The sequence below is a fragment of the Cataglyphis hispanica genome, chromosome 4, assembly GCF_021464435.1.
Source record: "Cataglyphis hispanica isolate Lineage 1 chromosome 4, ULB_Chis1_1.0, whole genome shotgun sequence".
Classification (NCBI taxonomy): domain Eukaryota; kingdom Metazoa; phylum Arthropoda; class Insecta; order Hymenoptera; family Formicidae; genus Cataglyphis; species Cataglyphis hispanica.
In genome coordinates, this window is record NC_065957.1 from 7,354,308 (window position 1) to 7,376,851 (window position 22,544).

Sequence of the window (22,544 nt, forward strand, 5' to 3'; positions counted from 1 at the left end):
AAAGAGAGAGAGAAAAAGATCGAGAACGGTCGCTCTCAATCCGAAAGACGAACGGCGGGCGAAGCGGACGGGAAATTGAAAGAATACGAAGCCCGAGTGGGAAGTTAATTGTTTCTCTTTTAACCAACCGACGCGGCCGAGTACGCGTCGTCACGGACGTTGCCCGCGCAAAATGGCCGTCGTCATCTTTCGCGGCACGACGGTGCGGTGCGGTGCGGTGCGGTACGATGCGGTGCGGCTCGATGCGGCTCTCAGTAATAATGGCCGGCTCTCTCGGTTATATAGGTATGTATGTACACTGCCGTGCAACGCGGCAGGAGAACACACGGGTTACATAACTCGTTTACGGTTGCTCGTGCTCGTACATTCGTCCGGGTATGCGTGTGCGTGTAAATAAGTCGACGCATTAGAGGGAACGAGCGCGCTTCGACTCCCCGCAACCCTCGTCGACGGAGAGAGAATAGGGGAATGGGTGCTAGCTATTTTATTTTATAGCCAGGGCTAATGCGCTCTTTGTGTACGCTGTAGGTTTCCGTCGCGGTTTGCAAGTTCGTATGTGCGTTTCGCTAATGCCGCCGCCACCACCGCCGCCACCGCCACCGCCGTCGCACCCGCACGCAGCGTGTATACGTACGAGTTCCTCCCTCGTGTTTCAGTGGCGAATTACTTATTAGAAGCAATAAACGCTTGCCCACAATCTATAAAAGATCGTCAGTATGAATTATTATTATCGACAAATTGATAATTAGGACGCGCGAGTTTTCTGGTGGGAAGAGCTTCCCACTCAAGAGATTCATTTAAAAGAATTAATTTAACATTTTGACATATCGGTAAATGTACAAAAAATATTTTTTTATAATTGTCTAAATTGTGATGAACGACAATGAAAATAGTTTTATAATGTTGAAGTGTACAATATTTCGCGGATTTCGCGGGTAATTAAAAACGTGAAGAAAACGCGCGAGAGTAATAATGGATTTAGACATTTACGATGCTTAATTTCGAACGAAATGCTCTCATTTCTCAATCTCATCGCGAGTATTCGAATAAAAGTTTTTGAAATGATCGACATATCGTGGGCAAGCAAATTGTTGCGATGAGAGAGAAAAGAAACTTCACGCTTCGATCGTTTCTTTCATCGCGTGGTATTGGTAAACCGATTCCGACAGATATCTCATGACCGATCGGAAATGCAGAGGATATTGTTGCCGGAACGAGATAGGCTGATTTCAATTCCGATCTGAATAGTTTTCTGCGAATAGTTTTCCAGAGATCTATAAATAATTTTAACGCATTCCAGCATCACTGGAATGTTTTGCCGTCTTATTTACGCTTAAGTTACGAGTCTCTGAATTAACATCGCGCCTAGGAATGTTCTCATACCTCAGAGACGTCTAGATCCTCGATTTAACGATGTTAATAAAGGACGAGGAGATGATAGGAAAACGTCCTTCGAGATCTCGACGTGAACCGTTGCGGGCGATCGATGACGAATAGCGGGCTCCACGGGCGATTTATTTTAAATATAATCGCTCGATTCATTGGCCGATTTGTTACGGGCGTTCCGAGGGAGAGGAGCGTCCCGCGCCCCCTTGTTTCCCTTGACGGTGAAAAGGGGAGAGACAGACTCTCTTGGCGCGTCAAACGCGAGGTGCAATCCGTACAATGTCACCCCGAAGCGCGCTCGTAATACGAATATAATGGACTCTGCGTTTCTCTCCTTCTTCCTCTCTCTCTCTCTCTCCCCTCATCGTGTAATACACGCGCGTTCTGTATATATCGCCCTGTATTGTCAATCCAGCCCTCGCGCTGCTGATTCGACACGATGGTGAACGCGCCGGCAAAACATATCATGCTCTCGCGCCCTCGTGTTCGCGTTCGCGAGGATTCCCCTCGCGCGGGATAAAGGATTCCTGCATCTCGAATCAAGAAAATATATATTCCAAGGAATCTTTACAATTGTGCAAACTGTGCGTACAACGCAGTCTCGTGAAGCAGTCTCGACAGCCGATTATACTTTGAAAAAAATGTGTGTCTCCAATATTATATTAATTTTCCGTATATTATGTGTAATAATAAAGATATTTGTTATTAGAGAAGTTAAATGTTCGCTTTAGTTATGATTTATATTCGCGAAAAAACTCGGGACAAAGTCTATTTATTATTTGATATATTGTGTAATAAAGAAAAAACACATATTTCAAGAAATGAAATACATACATGTACTAAATACAATCAGAATATATATTAATAAATTCTCTCAACAATATTTTGTGACTTTGAAATTATAAGTCTTAGCATTAAAACGAGCTTTCATTGTTACAACCAAACATTTTAAAATTTTTTAGGAAGATTATAACGAAGTACGCGGTAAATGATTAAATTGCATCAATAATTGATTTCGAATAAACGTACGAACTTAATTGAAACTCCATCGCAAATGTGTATCTTTTTCTCCACGTGTAATATAATTAATTTACATAAACTTGCTTCTTTCTTTCTCTTTGAATCTTATAAAGAGACTTCTAGACTTGTATCTTTCACATAGCACAATCATCTTGTTATCAATCTTGAAACGCTTTAGCCTTCTAAAATTCATACAAAGTATTTAAAAAAAAAAAAAAAAAAAAATTATAACTCGCGGCGCGTTCAGTTGGCCATTCGCTCGTATATACAAGCGGAACGAAAAGAATGAGCGGTTAGGCTACTATTCGCTTACCGAAATGGTCTCCGCCTACGTCGACCGTAGCGTTGTTACGGTAATTTCGTTCGGCGACGCGGGGCCCAGGGAGAGCCGAGCACTCTTTCGCGATGGAAAAGCATAGGAAATTGTTCAGGAAACGGCGACGCGGCGCTGCGAAATATTAGTTTATAGCATTGGGAGTTTATACCTCGGTCGAGCCCGGCGGGGCTTACTCGCGAAGGAACATCCGTCACGGATGTATAATTAAAGCACGATGGATGGGACGATTAACGAGCGCTGTTATCGGGATCGTTACGCTCGCGCGCTTCCCTGTGCGAGCTACATATGTGTTATATGATGAGATGCGTATACATATAACATATACGTAAGAGCAAATGCCGCGGAAACGCATCGCGGGGACGCGTTTCGTTCCGGATTCTCGCGCTGCTACCTCGTAATTATTCTTGCCGCTCTCGATTACGTTTCTTAGCGGATACGAGACGTTCCTTATTTAACAAGACTGAGTGATTTGTTTTTTTGTCGAAATTCCTCTCGATTACCGTGCTCTCAACAGTCCTTTCTTCCTTCTCTCGGCGTCATTTCATTCCAGTTAATTTGTTCCGTGCTCATTAAAGAGAATCTAATCTATTAGTGGCATTTTTTATTACATTTTCATTAGAATTCCTCAATAAATCGCGATGATCTGTCGTAAAAAGTCTTGTAGAATTTTGTTTCAATACATTAAATTATCTACTCTCGTTATAGTGCCAACGCAAATTCTTCTTCGCCAATGTGACGTTTAGACACAATGAAATGAACCGAGGATACACCGACTATGTGATGCATCGCGCGGTCGCGTCGCCATCTTCGCATCCCTATTGTAAGATACTGTACGACACGTAATGTATCGGCTCGTTAAGTTCCAGCGCGGTTCCAGGAGCACGCGATAGATCACAGTTTCCCCCCTTCCATCCCCTTCCCCGTCTGTCTCATCTCATCTCCCATCCCGCGCCGAGATTTCCCACACACCAGTGTCAAACCACTACGGCGCACTCTCCACCCTTATTGTCGGGAGTGTTTCGAATGCGAATGTAATATTCGCGTACCATTAACCCCGAACATGTGTAGGGCGTAATCGTTTCAACCCCGAGAGAGCGGCCCTTCCGCAAGCAGTCTGGGGTGCGAGAGCGAGATAGGGGCGCGCGAGAGAAAGAGAGAGAGAGAGAGAGAGACGGCAATTTCGCAACCCATCCCAAACAAACGCGCGCGCGCGTGCGATTCTCCTCGGGTAGTCGGATAACAATCGGGACGCAAGCAACATTGTCGACTTTACGACATAAGCGGGCGACGTCGTCGTCGTCGTCGTCGTAGTCAAAGTGGCGACGGTGACGGCTGCTCTCCTCTCTCTTTCTCTCTCGGATAACCCAACCACGTTCGAGCACGAGCGCGCGCCGCCTTTCTTCTGACATCTGGCACGATTCGCATTCAGCCAACCAAACCGCGAGCGACTCTCGTGCTCCCGCCTCCGTGTACACTTCGATGTCCTATCTACCTATCCTGACCTTTCGTTCGATGCGCTCTACGAACGACGCATTTGCGATATTACGCGACGAGAGTCGAGCTGAAAGTAGCTCAATCCCGCAGGATGAGGAAGAAACCCGGTAGCCAGCCAGCGGTTAACTGTTTATGAGGTAATAACGCGGACTGACGAAATAAGAAATGAGAAAATTCGAAGATCAATCTTCGTCAAAAATAAAAAAAGTATACATTTGTATAATGCAGATATTTAAGTAGCGACAGATAAATATCGGGAACAACCGGCAAAAATTTCTTGTGACTCTTTTACCATGTAACTCTGATCAAATCTAGTATGAACTCATGAGCTCTCAGCATATGCTAATCAACCATATGTCTTCATATACTTAATATAAAGTAATCTTATTACAGATATATCTTTGCCAAAACTGCGCGTATCTGTTAATTTAACGTCTTTATATATCCAGTACGATTAATTTATAAAGAATCAAATGTCAATCGATATTCGTGATGAAATACTAAGATATCAATTTTTGGAATTTTTTATTTATGTATCAATTCTATAACAATTACATTGAAATTTTATGTTTATTGTTTATTAACTCTATTGATTATTTTTATATTTTTGATTTTTTTTAATTTTACAATTAATGTGCTATTATTGTAATTTTACAACTTGACGATTCCACCTACATAGAATCACTTTGTAAAGCGTTCATTAAAATATATTAAAAAAGGTAGTAGAAGATATACTAAATAATAAATATATAAAAATATATAGTAATGTGACATAAATTTATGTAATATTTTACATTCTTGTTATTACATGCTTTTATACATGTAGGAGAATTAAAAAGAAAAAATTACTATGAAAACAATATATGAACATTGAGACAATTGAAATCAGATTGCGATCCTTTGTGATACTGACTACAATAGTTTTAGAATTACAAATGATTGAAATCGGGAAGCTTTTTATATGAATAATGTTCCCGAGAGACAAAACTTAATCTTCAGCTAATTTAAGACTTCACTTTTAATAAAATTTTAATATGAACCTTACATTAAGTTATTTAATATTTAAATTTTATGGAATAGATTATATCTCTTGAGAATGTTATTAAGGAAGCATCAATTACAAAGTCGTCAGAATTTGTCATCAAAGTTTTCATTAAAACAAAATTAAAATCACAAATTGTATGGTGAGATATTTCCTATTACAAAATCTCAAGGATTTTATTCTTTACATAAGCATATCTTTACACATGTTCGACATAATAAATTATAACGAACAAAGAGTTAAATTATAATCGAATGTTTTATCTGACATCTGTCAGAGCTTGTTCTTTAAAATCACTCTGATAATAACACAAATACATATATTAAAATGCAAGATATAGTATATGTATAAAGCATCATATACATATATAGGGTGTGAATAGGATTGAAAGGTGAATCGCATTAACCGTTAAGGATTCATCTTTCAAATGAAATGTGTCAAAATATTATAATTGATAAACCTTTTTTATTCAAATAACACGTTATAAAAGAATTTTGTTATAAAAGTATTTCATACATGTGCACAAATATAAATTATTTTTAAAAAAGTAAGAATACTGGTATCAGAAAAGAAATAAAATTTCCATTGAGCAAAAATGATTAGAAAAAATTAGAAAAATATATTATAAATTCGAGTAACAAAGGTAAAAAAATATAAGATTTGGCGAAAAAAAATAATAAACACGAGATAGGATTTCACAATAAGATATTCTATTGTATACAAACTTTTTAATTGTATATACTTTATATTACGGTCATCAAAATTTTTCATAAAAATTAAAAGATTTACATTACGTGTATATAGACATGTCACACGGCCCTCACATCTTTATACTGCATCTAGGATCTCGAAACATCTCGATCCGAGCGTAACATAAACGGCCGAAATCTCATTCTCGAGCTTTGCGGTAGTTAATCCCCGATACGACGTACGGCTCTCTCACTATTCGTCACATAGTCGAGCCGAGTCAACACTCGACGTGTGTTTCTGGCGGTATAAAAAATATGCTACTCTTTCGTGTAGACACACTCGCTCCACGGGGGCCGAGAGCGGCGCGGCGATCCCACACAATATTAATAAACCTTCTCTCTTTCGAGCCGCCCTCGAGAAACCTCTCTCGACTATCTCTCGGTCCTTTTTTCGGTCCGAGCCTCGGTAAAAGGGGCCACGCCGAAACGAGAATGGGCTGACTGAGACTTCCAGACAGCGTGGCTCTGGCATGGTCACAGGTGTGCCTTCGGGCGCGTTCGCTTCGACTGCACGCACACATATACATACATATATACACACACACACACACAGAGACAGCACTCGCACATTCGAGCACTACCGAACATGCGCGCATCCAAAAAGCCATTACTTGTTCAACGTTATATTGTTCAACCGCGATGTTTTTCTTTGTCGTAATTTCTGTCGAGTTGGCGCGATTCGCGGCTCGGCTATATCGACTTTTACTTTAACTTTTATCACGAATCTCTCTCTCTCGCCCATCCTCCTTCGCATCGCACCGTTTCGAATTCGTCGCGAAATTTGGCCGCGAGCGCCGAAGCGGTTAGCCCTTTAGTTCGGATCGGAACGCGGCGCGGAGCGGAGCGGACAACAAAAGCGACGTTAAAGCATTCGGTCCGTCGGCAATTTTTTCTGGTTCGATTTTGCGGCGGAGGCACCTCTCGGTGAGGAATTCCATCCATCAGTCGGGCCTAGATTACGCCGCGTTAGTTACAGCGAGAAAGAGAAAGAGAGAGAGGGAGGGGGGGGGAGGGAGGGAGAGCATGCGTGTGTATACATCGGACGTGTGTATGTGTATGAGAGATGGAGTGTTTCGAAGGGGCGAAGGAGAAGCCCGAATAGAGGTAGAGAGAAACTGGCCCTGGAGTACCTTAAGGCTAGACGCGACGGCGGCGGCGGCCGAGGGAACGAAATGGGCCGAGAGAACGCGGCGAGAGGAACAAAGAGAGGCACGGAGAGAGATGGAGAGCGGTGCGCGAGAGAGAAAAGTGAGAAACGCTCTTGGGATTCAGGTGTTGATGACCAGACACCGCGCCAGCGCGCGAAGCAGCAACGAAGAAGGCGGCAGAAGCAACGCGCCGCGCTGGCGGTGGCTGAAGGCGGGATGCCTTTCATCTTTTCATCTTTGTCTTGTACCTCCGAGGCTCTCTCGCACATCTTTCCGGCCGAGAAGCGCGGCCTGGAGGCTCTCTCCCTCGCCCGACCAAGAGATGCGCGTCCCACCGAAAAACCCCGCAGCGGGAGCCTCACCTCGCTGTGTTTCTCCTATAACGTTTCCTAGACACTAGTTGGCTTTGAATCATTTCTACAATGGGAAACCGAACTAGGCGAATTCGGAAGTCAATTTTATCGCGTGATAGTCTCCACTCGTTATGACATTAACGTGTCTTTAATGAAGTAAAAAGAATTTTAAAAAAAAAAGCTATTTAACAAACTATTACATCGATGAAAAGAGTTGTAATTGCAAAACACTTTAAAGCCCGCTCTTTAAATTTATGTCACGCTTTTCTTTCCAAAAATTTGGAATTATATAGTCAAAATATTTGTGAATATAATTTTTTTTTAAACAATATTTCTATCCGTACTTTTGCTCCAAAATACAGCTATAATACTTTTTATTGGTACCATCGATATATGTACCGTTAATAATCGCGATCGAACGAGGTATGCTTTTGAAAGAGAACCGCTTATTTTGATTGTACTTTCTGCAACTGAAAGAGTTAAGCAGGGCAGAGATCCATTAAATAATAAAAAAAGAATGTCTGAATTATTAAAGCTTATACATATAAACCCGATATGCAATATACAACTATATACTGACATAAAATTATTACATTTGAAGAATGAAAATGGGTCTAATAAACCAGAGCAAGATTAAACGCATTGTTCATTCGCAAGGGATGTTCTCTCGCTCGTTCAAAGTGGAAGGGATCCCGCGAGAGGAACGTACACTCGCGTTACAAAAGAGAGGTTGTCCGTGGCGTGCCACGGCGAAATTAACCAAATTCTCCTTCTCCGTTGAATCATTTGAGGTTCCCGTCGCTTCCGTTGCGCCTTTTGTTTACTCACGGGACGCGAAAGCGCAACGAAATCTCTGCGTACAATGCGAATTCGATATATACGTACCACAATCGGGCATAGAACTTGGACTGGACACGCAGCGGTTTAAGGCTGCTCCAGATGATAGACAGAGATTCTTGCCGCTTTTACAAATCATGGACAACTGATATATTTAATGTATATCAGTTGTTAAAATGTCAAAATATCTTTGACGTATGATGAAAGCAAGGATTATTAATTTTTCAATTTCGGAATCAATTTCTTCAAAAATGAAATTTTCTATGAAAAGATTTTGTTTTATATCTTATTTATTTTTCTCGAAAACGAAATTTCCTATAAAGACATTTTTGTATGTACAATCCTTTTTTTTTCCTCCTCAGTTATCAGCACTGGTATAATCAAATACGTACATCGATATTTAAAACGCGAAACTTTTGAGACTTGCGATAACATAGCATAATAATATCATAAAATTTCTATCGACTTTAATAAGCATCTGTGTTTGATTTGGGATGAACATTACGTCGTTCGGAGCAGCCTTTACGTTGATTCCCGACCGGAATGTTTGCCTAGTAACGAGTTTGGTTTCGTCGATTTGCACAATATATATCGCATTGAGTGTTATCACCGAGTCACGTAATACTCACGCGGCCCACGTTGCTTTCAATAGAAAAACAGGTTGTTAGAGAGAGAGAGGGGGAGGGCGGTATAGGAATAAAAGAGGAGCGAAGCCAGTGATGAGAGGACTGAGAAAGGTAGAGACCAAAGGTAATTCCATTTGTGTCCCTTTCTATCCCGTAGATCGGCACGTACGCCACCACGTCTTCAATCCTCCTCCTTCGTTGTTTTTCCCCGCATGAATTTGCTCGAAGCCTTGTTAAGTCCTTGCTTTCGATCCGCGTTATAATGGCACAAATAATGACCCGAACGCAAACTCGTAATCTACTACTAATCCAATCGGATAAACGACCGACTTTCAACATTGATTTTTTTGAATTCTCCTACCTCCGATTTTTATAACACATACGCGTACACGTATTTACGTTGTTTTAAAAAAAATTATTTCACATATACATCTACATATAAAAGGAAAATATGCTCAAGAAAAACTGTTTCACAAAATACTTTTAAAAACATACGAAAATATTTATCCATATACAGGATGGGTTCAAACGTTTTGACGCCAGACTTTGAGATTTTATAGGAAATTTAATTCTGGACAAAAAGTTTTCTATGAACATCGGGTCGAAAAATGCTTTCTTGAAAAATTAGCATATGAACATCTTTGATCACGATTATTTTATAAATTTTTTGCAAATATCAGGAAAAGTATGCGTTTTTTAACAAAAAATACCGAAATAAAAGTTATAGAAAATTAAATTATCTTTCTAAATTATCTAAATGAGATCAAAATGATTGTAGTACGTTCTAAAGGTTTTTGAGATAACCAGTTTCAAATGTACAAAAAAAATGTTTTTTCGGCTATCGACAGTACAGTTTTTTAAAGAGTTAGTTATCTCAAGATCTATGGAACTACAATCATTTTTCAGAGGTTTCAGAGGTTTTTGGGCACATTTTTTAAGGAAGCATTTGTCGATGTTTATAGGAAATTTTTCATTCAAAATTAAATTTCTTATAAAGTCTGGCCGAAATGTTTAGGACCACCCTATATATATATATATATATATATATATATATATATATATATATATATATCTTTATATCAATAATTATAATTAGATTATTGTGTTTATATTGTTCTTTGAAAATATAAAATAAAACTTGCGCGCGGTTTTTAAATGAACGATAGTGTGTTATACTTATGTCAAAAACTTTAAATTTTTAAGCTTTTTATGAATATAATATCGAAAGGAGAAAAAAAACATTTCATGCTGTACGGAATAAATTTTTATCGTGAATCGTCGTTAGTACTGAAAAAAGTGTAGACTCGTGAAATATGATGACTTTTTTTTCTTTATAAAAAAATATATAGATTTAAAATACTTTTGCTGCGAATTGGACATATATTTCAATTATTTCTAAATAGCTATTTATAAATAACCGTAAGAGTATATTAAAACACATATCTTTCGAATTCTGATTTATCTGCCTATTTCTATCATACACACATTTTTATAAATATTTAAACAACACATATACACACATTTCATGATCATATTTCTAAAATATTTTTAATCTTGCTTGAAAAGAGCAAAGGCTCCAAAAACAGGCATTATATTCACGTCTTATCTCATTGCGATTCTTATTGTAAATATTTTACGGGTCTAGTACGCGGTCGGTGCACGCTAAATCGAACTGCTAGTGACGTGAACTACTACTACTCCAGGTGACCTCTAGGTGAGGGACTATACCCTACCGAGTGAAAGAGAGAGAGAGAGACTTGTTTGCCAAGCGCTGCCTTAACGAGCTTTATTAACGATAATCGATTCGCGTAGTTATAGAGCGTAACGATTGATCATACGAGGTCGATGTGCCGCTGTTGAGTTCTATCGCGACTGCTTTGTCCATAAATCGTTCCCGATGGAAAGTAATAATGGCGCTCTATCGCGTCGCCATTATTTAGTCGCTTATGACGGTTTGCCAATCGCGATATCTCGTAAAATCATGTACATTTTCGATGTCGACCCATTTTACTCTCTTGTCGAATCGAGACACAAGATAGGTAATTCTCGTTGCGGTTTCATCTGAATCAACGTTAATTGTTTGAGAAAGTTTCTCGATATTTCTAAGATAATTAAGATATTTAGCGTGTTTGTGGAAAATCAATAATTTAGGAAATAACGAATGATATATATCTATTATAATTCGATTATGTATTTTTAGTGTGAAAATAATATGTATTATATATTACATATTAGGCGTATTTGTTTTTAAATTACAAATTATGTTTTATAAATCGACAAATATTTGACATACTGTTTGAAAGTACATGATGTAAATATTACTTGTTGCAAATCCGACTTGATGAACATTTCTAGATTTTATTTAATTAATTCATTTAATTTTATTAAATTTACTACACAAATGTTTAAAATATTCCGAGTTTTATTATCTTTTAGTAAGCGTTTATGACGCGAGAGAGGGGAATCGATTTCGCATTCTCTATCTTATAGTTCCTTTAGATGTATCACGGGATGCAACGAGACCTACCAACGAGCGTGACTCGCTGAAGTAGTCCTTATTAAATCTTCCCCCGTCTCCATTAGAGGCAGAAATTACGGATAATCCTTTTTATTACGCACGCTACGCGGACTCCCATGGAAGGAGAGCGCAGAAAGGCAGCTGGGTATGTTGAAAAAAAGTCGGGATGGGTCGCGGCCACGGTTCGACGCGGCATGGTGGTCCGCGCTTCCCATTCCCGACAACAAAGCGCTTTTAAACAATCTCCATTGTGCCCGTAATCCCGAGCCATGCGTGAAATCAACACGTTTTTCCACTTAATTGACAAACACACGCCTCTTCGTCCGTGTATTCCCGACGAGCGCCCATCAAATATGACTTTATAACGGTTACGTATCTCGAGAATACGCGTGTAACGAGTAATATGACCATGTTAATTTTTCATAAATGTATCATTCCGTGCCACACGTATCATAGTTTCGAGCAGAAGTGAATTCCCTGGATTAGCTTGAGATGTGCGTTGTGTACAGTTGTAAGAAATATTAAAAACTAAAAAGTTTTTGTTCTAGAAAATTTTCACAGTTTGCAATACAGGAGATGCGCTATTTTAAATATTCATTTTTAGAAATTTGTTTTTTCATCATTAAATCGGTTTTTTTTTAAAATATTGTAAAATCATAATATATTGTTCTTAAAGTTTGTTCTGATCTTGTAATAGGTTAGATAAACTTCGCAAATCACTTTGTAATCTCAATGCGCGTGATATATTGCGAGTTTTTAAAAATTTTTATAATCTTAGAAATTTATTATTATGTATATTGCAAGAAAGTAAAAAAAAATTAAATCTTAATTTCTATATATATTTTAATTTACTTTTTCAATTTTTGTATTATATGAATTAAAAATCCTTTTCTATATATAATTTACCTACATGCATTCGTATATATATGTAGTGGAAAATATACACGTTTAATTTCTGTCAAAATATACGAAATTCTTATTAAAATAAAAAATATAGAAACCAAGAATTCGCATAAATCTCGAGGATCGTTTAATTTTGAACACTTCAAGATTTATTAAAACAAATGTAAAATAACATTAGATATGCTATAGTTATATCGATATAAAAGATTCCAAATAAAAAGATGTTTTTGTATCTTTGAAACCATGGAATAGAAGTTGAGAAGAAGCAATGTAGGCAATAAGTCACCTCAAAATAAATTTTTTTCCATAATTTTCATTTAAAATGTTTAGAGAAAAAAATTAATAAGCAGATAAGAGGAAAATCTTTTGTGATATATATATATATAGTTATGAAATTCATATCGTGGAAAACATTTAAAAAAATCATAAATTCATACACACACATAATCGTATCAAAAATATACAAATCGTCAAGGATTAATGACGTTAAAGGATAAAATTTTAAGGAATTATTGGGATACGAATGAAAGAAAACAACATTTTCATTTGCAGATATATCCTTATTCTACGTATATATATACAATAATTTATTTCGCTATTAATCGTTTCTACATTTACAAATCGTTTTTACTCGAGTGGATATAGAATACAGATGGATGCGCAAATGTACGAATGTAACGAGCAGCCTCTTCTTTTAAGGAGCGCGAGATTTTGAATAATTAAATTGGTACAATCAGAAATCGCATGCATTTAGTAACATCACGTGAAAATCTGGACAATGATGTAATTCCAGATTTTACAAATTTTTATATCGAGACTTTATTAATTGGATATTTTCTATATAAAAGGAATCAAGCGCCTTCGTGTTTACATTTTGATAATATATATTTAAAATGTAGATTTTTGGAGAATTTTTTTCGAAAAAAGAATGTAGGAAGAATATGTAGGGTTTCAGATCGTAAAAATAATTTAAGGCGTAATAATGTGAATCTTAATCTCTCTTCAAACCGATGGTTGTCTTGCTTAAAATTTAGTGTTGTTAATAAACTATTTATATAGGATGGGTCTGAACGTTCCGGTCAGACTTTGAAATTTTATAGGAAATATAATTATAAACAAATGTTTCCTATAAATAAGGATCGAAAAAGCTGCTTCCTTAAAAAGCGTCCAAAAACCTCTGAAATCATCGTTATTTTAAATATTTTTACTAAAATAGCATTGTAGAATATTTTTAAGAAACTCTACTTTTGTGCGCTAACTTTTTAAGGAAGCATTTTTCGACTCATGTTTATAAGAAACTTTTTGTTCATAATTATATTTCCTATAAAATCTCAAAGTCTGACCGGAACGTTTGGGCCTACCCTGTATTTTAATCTACACATAAATATATATTTATATTTTTACAAAAAAAAAAGACAAATGAATATAACTACACATATTATATTTGTTGCCTGTTGTTAACTTATTATAAAAGATGTATAATAAATTTTTTTACATAAATGTTTTTGAAATGTAAGAGTTACGTAAATTTTTTCGATTTTTTAAATCTGACACTTTGTTCCTTTTGTATAAAATACTCCAATTAAACGTAGTTACAATATAAAAAAGTAATACTTTGGCATTCATATACAGGGTATGGCACATAAAATATTACAAGATGTTTTCTCCGAAACTATTAAAGGTAGCGAGGATATTCTTTTTGCAGTTTTTTATGGTTTGGGACCTTTTAAATGACAGACAGGGTACCGCCGCCAATCTCTTACAAAAGGTGATACCTAATTTTTTTTTAAAGAAATAGTATGTTAATTTTTTCATCTTTTTTTAATATGACAACTTCTACAAATTGAAAACATTTTTTTTTATAACTTTTTAACTACGCAAAATATAAAGAAAATATTTTAAGTAAATATTGTGTCATATTGAAAGAGATCTATTAAAAAATGCAGAAATTTACATATTTCTTTTAAAAAATAAAATATCGCTTTTTTTAGCTTTTAAGAGATTGGCGACGGTCTGTCATTTAAAAGCCCCAATAAACTATAAAAACTGCAAAAAAAATATATCTTCACTACCTTTAATAGTTTCCGAGAAAACATCTTGTAACACTTTATGTGATACACCTTATATATATGTATTGCAAAGTCAATTTTACATTGTTAATTTTATATACTAAATCTAACGTTGGTGTTTCATCCTCGCGCCCGCGCCTAATCATTTAGAGATCGTCTAATTAGTTAATTACATATTTTCGGAGTATCGCGGTTGACAATAATCAACTGAGCGCCTTCGCGTGTCATAAAATAGCCGTAGATTACGAGTAACTATAACTGTTAACTGCCCGGACAGCTCGTAAATTTCTCGAGACCAAGCGACTCCTGCGACGAAAACCAATATCAGCAAGCAAAGCTTTTATCTCTCGATAAAAGAAGACGGTATTTACGAAATGAGGAACTCTAACGCGTTGTCTATACGATGTATCCTTATATTTGCGTCGCGTCTACCGTTCGCCGCGAATTGAACAGAGGATCGCAGCGATTACATCCGATCGATCGCGTCGCGATTGAGGCAAAAAAGTATCCGCGCGATCGTCTCGTTTTTTAATCATTGTTTCATTGGTTTCACATCGATTTTAAGAAATCGTAAAGAGTAACTTTTCAGAATCGAAGAGATTCTCGCGGATTCTTCTTGACAGATTTTCTAAGTACAATACATTACGCCTTTACTTATGTAACAGAATTTTTGAATGATGTAATAGAGAGAAATAACATTCTACTTTATACATATGCACGAACATTTGGCCTAATTCGGTCACAGCTAAAACGAGGGACTGTTTTTCTTCGTTAGAATTACGAAAGTGTTTCTCTCTCTTTCTCTTCTCTGAAGGATATTAGATAAGTGAAGGTGCAATGTATATACACAGACGTACGATAGATACGTAATGTATCTATAGAGCGCGGCGGACACATCGAAGGGACGTGAATCTTGGAAACGGACGTTTATTATAAGACGTTTCGTGAACTTTGTTCGGTTATCGTCCGATGTAACGAACCGATCGAAATGACGGGCGGTGTTCAAGTGGCGGTGCCGTACGAAGGCCTCTGAACTCCCGTGGTCGCGATCGACATAGTGTACCCGGCATATAGCGGTCTCGGCACGAGAAGCGCGGACTTTTTCGCGATTGACTCGTCGGACAATCTCGAGGCGATTTCCTCGTCACCGACACTGGTATTAACACCCACGCCACCGACGTCGCCGATACTCTCATTGTTGTCGTCGGGCGCGATAATGTTCTCGATAGTGAACGGTTTCTTCAACCTCTTTTCAGTGTTCGCCGTAGTCAGGACGACAGTGGCCGCGACCGGGTCCTCGCGAGCGGAGGGCAACTGGGTACGTTCGACCTCCACCACCAGGCTCGAGATGGGCGACAGGTGGCGATAGGACGACTTGGACGCGTGCGAATTCGGCGAGATCGGCGACGTCGGTGGTGACGAGGCAGTGGTAGGCACGGCGACGCTTCGATAGAGATTCATTCTGGACGACGAAGACGAGGACGAGGGCGACGAAAGCGGCTCCTCCTCGGCGAGTTTGTCGCGATTGTAGCCGGTCATCTCGTAAGTATTCTCACCCGCAAAGACCGTCTCGTTGTCCCTGCCAGTTGCGGCGACAATCACCGGTCCGTTCTCCAGCGTACGGTCGCCCCGGCGATCGTCCCGGATTTCCCGCGTCACCGGATGAATGGTCTGCGACCTATTGACAGTGGTCTGCTGAAGGTATGGTAGCTGCGACACCGCGTACGACGGCGAGACCGTCGGGAAGCCGGGAAAGTTCCAGGAAGCGGCAGAGTGCAGCAACGCGGCCGCCTCGTATGTCCTGAGAATCTCATTGCCACCGTCAGCGCCGCCCGTCAGTCTCTGCCTGACCTCGGGTGACAGCAAGTAGTAGCCGGCGGTGACAGCTTCCGGCGCGGCCGGTCCGGCCGGCAGACCGGACGTGCCGTCGAATCGGCCGAAGCTGGCCGCGCCGGCGAAATCACTGTGATTCGCGACCATCATCCGCCTCTCCTGCATCTCCCAACGAAGGAGATCGTCCCGTAGACGATGGAGATTCGCCAGACTGAGACCGTTGCTGGGGCAAGTCGCGCCGGTATCGATCCCGCCGGTCGACCCGACCGGTTCCGCGTGGGACTGCGGTTGCGGCTGCGGCGGCGGCGGTGGCGGCGGCGGCAACGGCGGCGGCATCGCCGAGGCGAGGGCCTGCAACTCGGACTTGAGCAGCTCTTTATCCGGCTTGTGCAGCTTGAATCGTTTCCGTCGGCGGAGGAGCGAACCGTTCTCGAACATGGACAATGCGGCGGGATGCAGCGCCCAGTAGGCCCCCTTTCCCGGCCGATGCGGACCACGCGGCACCTGAAATCCGGTCATTCGGTTTATCACGGCGTGTCAGCGCCGGATGTGACTCGCGATGTGAGATTTCGTTACGTCAGGGAGAAGAAAACGTCGTTTCGTCAGACGTATATCGTACTACTGTATTTTTTAGCCAAAGTGTTTTTTGCGACAAGCTCTTAAAAAATGAGTATGTGTTAAAGAAAAATGCACTTTCATCCTCGTTAATTTGACAATTCCAGACTGGCATATTCCTACTTTCGCGTGAAAGAAATTAATGCAGAAATAATTCTCTTGAAATTTCAATCAAATTATTAATAACACGTGTACTAATATTCGCGAATTTTACGAAGATTTAGTTTTGAATCATTTAAGAGACGCTTTCCACAAAGACAAAATTTATATTAGCAACTTTGCAAGAAGCTTGAAAAAATCATTGCTATATGAACAGTTGAATGCCACCTCAATTAGCACGCGATGGCGAATAACGTGATGGTAAACAAATTACGTGGATTTCGTTGAGTCATTATCAATTTTAAGTCAAACATTTATTCGTGACGAGCTGCTTTTTACAAATCTTGCTTTAGGCCTCTGATAAGAAATTAGAATCACGCCAAGAAATTCAAGATTCAATGTAAATTTGAAATTGCATTTGTTCAGATTCGCATCTTGACAAACGAAGTGTCACAAATGCCTTTACTTCCGTAAGTAAGCACATTTCACACATACAACATATGTACGTATTTACATTTGTGTGATATTCATATAGATCATAAAACCATGTCTGACAGTTTGACAGCTGTGTTTGTACGAAAGATTAAATATAAGATAAGAAAAAAAAAGAGGAAAACAGAGATTATACAATATTCAATTGAAAAAAAAAATTTTTTTACTTTTTGGCAATAGCTAATGACATATAAATATCAAATACGATGGAAAAAAAATGGAGTATTTGCGTAATAATCATAATTCACGTATAATAATATTTGTTTAGAATTGACACGGCTCAATAGGAACAGAAACCTGACTCTTATGTTGATTGGAAAATTTTGAATCAGAATCGAAATTTTGGAAATCCACACGCTTCGATGAATAACGCGCTTATGGGAGTCGCGCCTTAATTGATATCTCTGACGAGCGATCGAGGATGCCGGTCGTCGGTGGGAACAATGTTTGAAGCAATTACGCGATTCTCGTAAAGCACGACGGTTCGTATTACACACTCAGGTGAGTAGCCCGTGTTTTTCCCCTTCATCCCTACGGAAAGGCGCCTAGTATATCGCGTCGTCCACTGCGATAGCCGATATAAGGCGCAGCAGGCCCTAGTGGCGATTGATGAGCTGTAGAGAGCCGGGGGGTTCATTACTTTGCCAGGAACGAACAGGTTTTACATTTAATAACGCGAAACGATTATCTGCCGATCGGCCGAGTTAATTCGATCGGAAAGGCATAACCTGTTGCCCGGACAGATCTCGCGCACGCAGAGGGAAATATATTGCCGTCGCTATTATTAGTACCACGCCTCGACAAGAGGTCGAGAGACGAGAGATTGGCGAGCTGCGGGTTCGCATCTTTTGCATCACTTTTCTTTCTATAGTTAACTATGGCAAACCTCGATCTTGAATCGCGTTTACATTTAATCACGAGGCTGTGAAAGAAATAATTCGAATGCTGGAGCAAATTCGAATGACTTTTATTAAATATCGTGACCTTGCAAAAGAAAATTTCCTGCATTTATCGAAAGTGATATCTTGCTGTGCTCTTAAAAAACGCAAAGAGAAGTTGCACATAAGATACTTAAATTGTTTAAATATTAACTCTTTTTACTTTGTATATTATGCCCGACAACGTTATATTCACGTTTTCAGATTATTGTTGTCGATATTTTTTTATATGAACATAATATTTATAGATAATATGTTATAGAATTAGTTTATTTTTTATAAAATAATAAAATTTATAAATTTATATTTTCTTATAAATAAAATATTTTAAAATAATAATGATTATAATAGATAATTAAATGATATAATGTCTATAACCATTAGAAAAACGATCATAAATTTCTATCGGAATATACCCTCATTTTGAAACGAATATTTTTAATTTACTGTTTAAAGAAGCCTAAGTAAGAGGATAGAAACAGATTCAAAGTTTATATAATTTTATCCGTTCCAATTTTATCAGGCCCATCTACTGATTTTAAAATAATATTTATTTCTTTTATTTTCTATTATAATTTGATAAAATAAATTATTTTTTATCTATGAATTAATCGACTTGTATAATAAGTATATATGTAGATGTTTCCATTTAAAAAATTTGGTTTGATGTTTTTTACTACACTTTTGACATTCAAAGTTAACTTAAATATCCCTACTCTAAGTAAAGTCGATTTGATATTAAGTAAAAAATATGATTTTATCAGTTTATACGGAAAAAGACATTTGTAAAAAAAAATTGTCATACTGTAAAATTAATGAAATTAACTTCAAACTAAAACCGAAGACTTGGATAAAAAAAAAACCAAATAGATAAATTTACCGCAACTATTATAATATGTTATGTGTGCATTTACGCGAATAATTTCATTAGTTAATTCACGATCGATGCCTCTCTCTTCCGGAATAAAATTTCTCGAAAATTTCTCGCAGAGACATTATTACTTTCCGTTTATGGTTTTACGCTTTCTAGCGACGATAATTATTATTCGTTACAAATAGGGGCATATACAGGGTAAAATTTGTTCAATCTAAGAAAACAAAGATATTTTATATGCTTTGATAAAAGTATTATGCCTTTTTGTGTCAAAATTGTTTCGATTAAATTGATTAATTTAAAATTCAAGTATGAATAATATCGAGAAAATATATGTATGTACATATCTAATTATATAGATTATCTTGAGAAAGAAAAACATTGTTTTTTTTTCTGTATCTATTTACATAGATTATCTTAAGAAAAGAAAATATTGTTTTTTCTCTACAATATGATTTTCCGATAAATTAATAATAAAATATAAAATTAATTATATTTAGAAATTTATAATTTGTATATAAGCTTTTAATAAAAGTTTCAAATTATTAAAAGTAAAAGTCTGCTTTGATATTTGCAGTTTTAAAATATTCGTACAAAGTAATTTTTATCTTTATTCTAAACTTTTGCATACCATTTACATAAAAATAAAAACCAATGTTCAATAAATAAATTTTACATTTAAAATAATATATCTTTTTTTGAACTCGAAAAAAATATATAAAATAGCAAGATCTTTGTAACATGAAAATCTTATAGTTAATTAATATTAAATTCGAAATTATATTTCTCTATAATTGCCTGTAATTCAAGCAATATTTTAAAAAATTTTAAATCTGCATTCTAAATCCTTTAACAATTAGTTATATTCAATAATATCATTTTTTATAATTTATTATTGTATACTGCAATGAAAATATTTTTAATCAGTGAACATATCAGTAAATCAAATATATTAATCATGGAATATATTATTTATTGTATAATGAGACAATAAATACAATGTAAAGGTTTGAAATGTCATTGTCACAATTATTTTACGAATAATTATCATTCTTAATATTTGATTATTTTTCCATACGGTCTTTACATCAAATTAGAAGCTTCATTAAAAATTCGCTAAAATCTGATACTAATCTAGACTGAACTTAAAGATTCAAAATATATGTTTTATGCAGAATCGCAATATTCTCTGATAAAATACATTTGTGCTTTGCAGATTGGACAAGTTTTGCATTATGACACGGCGCGAAATGTTACAGAAACTGTTTTACTTTTTTAGGAGGACTCCTCCCAAGAATCGGATGACAGGCGACGAAAGAACCAAGCATTTTTCGTATAATTTTGAGGAGCCGCGTGTAAAACGCGCCATGACGGTGATCGCGCGGTCGCATACATTGGCAGGTGCGAAACAGATGGCCCGATAATACAACAACCAGACACCTTGCGCGTCGCGTCGTCGCTCTCGGACGAACCCGGACATTCACGTTGAAAAGGCATATCGCGTCAGTCATAAAAGGTAAGATCCGTTCTCTGTGCTCCATTCACTACGCTATTCGCGATATCTTGACACTTCGACGCGACCGCGATTCGACGTGTTACTTTGACAATATTTAAATTGAGTGGTTTGTCATATTTTGTTATATTTTTTAAATAAATATTAAAATAGAATTACATTAATTCTCGTTCATCCAAATGACGAATCGTGAGCTTTGCTTTTGTTTATCTAAAAAAAAAGTTTTCTAAGTTTGCTTTTTTAAAAATCAAATCAGTGAGATTATTTAAGACCGTGCTTAACAAAAAATAACATTTTGCAGCAATCTGGTATTATCGAATCGACGAGAATCATCGGAGAAACTTGATCTCCGGATCAACGTCGATCGGAATCCGGCATGGGTAATTACAGATGGACTAACCTTGATGAAGCAATCGTTGAAGGACAAATTGTGCCTTAAAGAATTCTGCCACCGTCGCGTGTCCTTTCTGTAGTACGGGAAGCGGTCGGCGATGAATTTGTAAATCTCGGCAAGCGGCAGCATCTTGTCCCTCGACGACCATATCGCCATCGCCGTTAACGATATATATGAGTACGGCGGTTTCTGATCACCGTAAGTATCGCGCGAGGGTCGCGGCATCATCGATGTGCGCCGGGATCGACGCGATTCGAGGAGTTAAATTAGTGTCTCTGCGTCACCTGTCCGTGAACCAACAATGCTTTTATACGTTGCTCGATTCTTTCCGAGATTTGCGCCGATACTCGTTCGCCAGCATCCTCCAGATCACGAACCGGCGGCGGGAGCACCGGAATAGGAGCTGCTTTCCGAGGACGAGGATCTCCATCGGACCCAACCACGGAATCCCGCGGTCGGCCGAGGCCCGAGCCCACGCTGTTGTCGCGCACGTATCACAATATATCACAACAATCCGGACAACGATTTAGACTTGAACACTGTTCCGATCCCGACAAATCCTCGTTACGTTATTCCGCAATTAAGGGAAAAGACCTCCGGGAGCGCACGCTCAGGCACGCCGAGTACCCGCGATCGCGTCTCCGCGGATACTGCGGCCGATCTATACCCACACCCCCGCAACGGGCTTCCCCTACCCGTAGCCTCGCAGCATCGCTGTGTCCCGGATTGGAGGCAGTCGCGGATCGCGTTCTCGGCCGGTTCTCGCTCCCGCTTCGTATAAACACCTCTGTCCAATGGCGCAGTGGCTCTCCCACCTTCTCGAAGGAGTTTCCACGACGCGAATAGGGCGTCGTCTATCTATTCGAGCGGATATCGAGGGCGGGTTTCTCTCTCAACACCGCTGCTTTAGACCACCTCCCTCGAACGAACGGGAACAACCAATGCGTCAGCCAATCCGATCGAGTATCGCGATCGACCTCGCGCGCGCGTTCACCGATACCGCGTATGCACCGTCGAAGTACAGCACCGGGTACATTACTACTCATCCCAGCGGGTAGGACGGACTGGGTAGGACGAAGAAAGAAGAGTCCTGTCTTCCGTCGCGGATCGATCCGCCAGCGTACTTTCGTTCTGAGGATTGAAAGCGATGTAATTTCACGTTGAGTCTCGTTCTCTTGTATTGAGACGGGAGTGTCTGGATTTGTTTGGAGAGCTAAAGTAAAATTCTTTTCTCATTTAATTTATACGAGATCAATTATCATTATTTAATTTTTATTTTATGATATTCCAAAATTCAAACAGAT

The 22,544-nt window shown here is 38.4% G+C and overlaps 1 protein-coding gene and 1 long non-coding RNA gene across 5 annotated transcripts in view; one reads left to right on the plus strand and one right to left on the minus strand.

Moving 5' to 3' along the window:
- Positions 1-22,544, plus strand: part of LOC126849274 (uncharacterized) — a 38,264-nt gene that overhangs the window by 14,332 nt on the left and 1,388 nt on the right. The window contains exons 1-5 of one of the 4 annotated variants that reach the window (XR_007687382.1): positions 16,826-17,499; positions 17,790-18,022; positions 20,613-20,849; positions 21,148-21,438; positions 21,574-22,458. This is a non-coding gene — a long non-coding RNA (uncharacterized LOC126849274). Of the gene's footprint in view, positions 1-16,825; positions 17,500-17,789; positions 18,023-20,612; positions 20,850-21,147; positions 21,439-21,573; positions 22,459-22,544 lie in introns of those variants that run through there. The other 3 variants (XR_007687380.1, XR_007687383.1, XR_007687381.1) reach the window with 3 other exon arrangements.
- Positions 12,953-21,582, minus strand: LOC126849181 (uncharacterized). Its single transcript, XM_050590800.1, has 2 exons — positions 21,247-21,582; positions 12,953-16,819 (listed from the first exon to the last, which is right to left on the minus strand). The coding sequence occupies exons 1-2, from the start codon at positions 21,466-21,468 to the stop codon at positions 15,485-15,487; spliced, it is 1,557 nt and encodes a 518-aa protein (XP_050446757.1). The 5' UTR covers positions 21,469-21,582; the 3' UTR covers positions 12,953-15,484.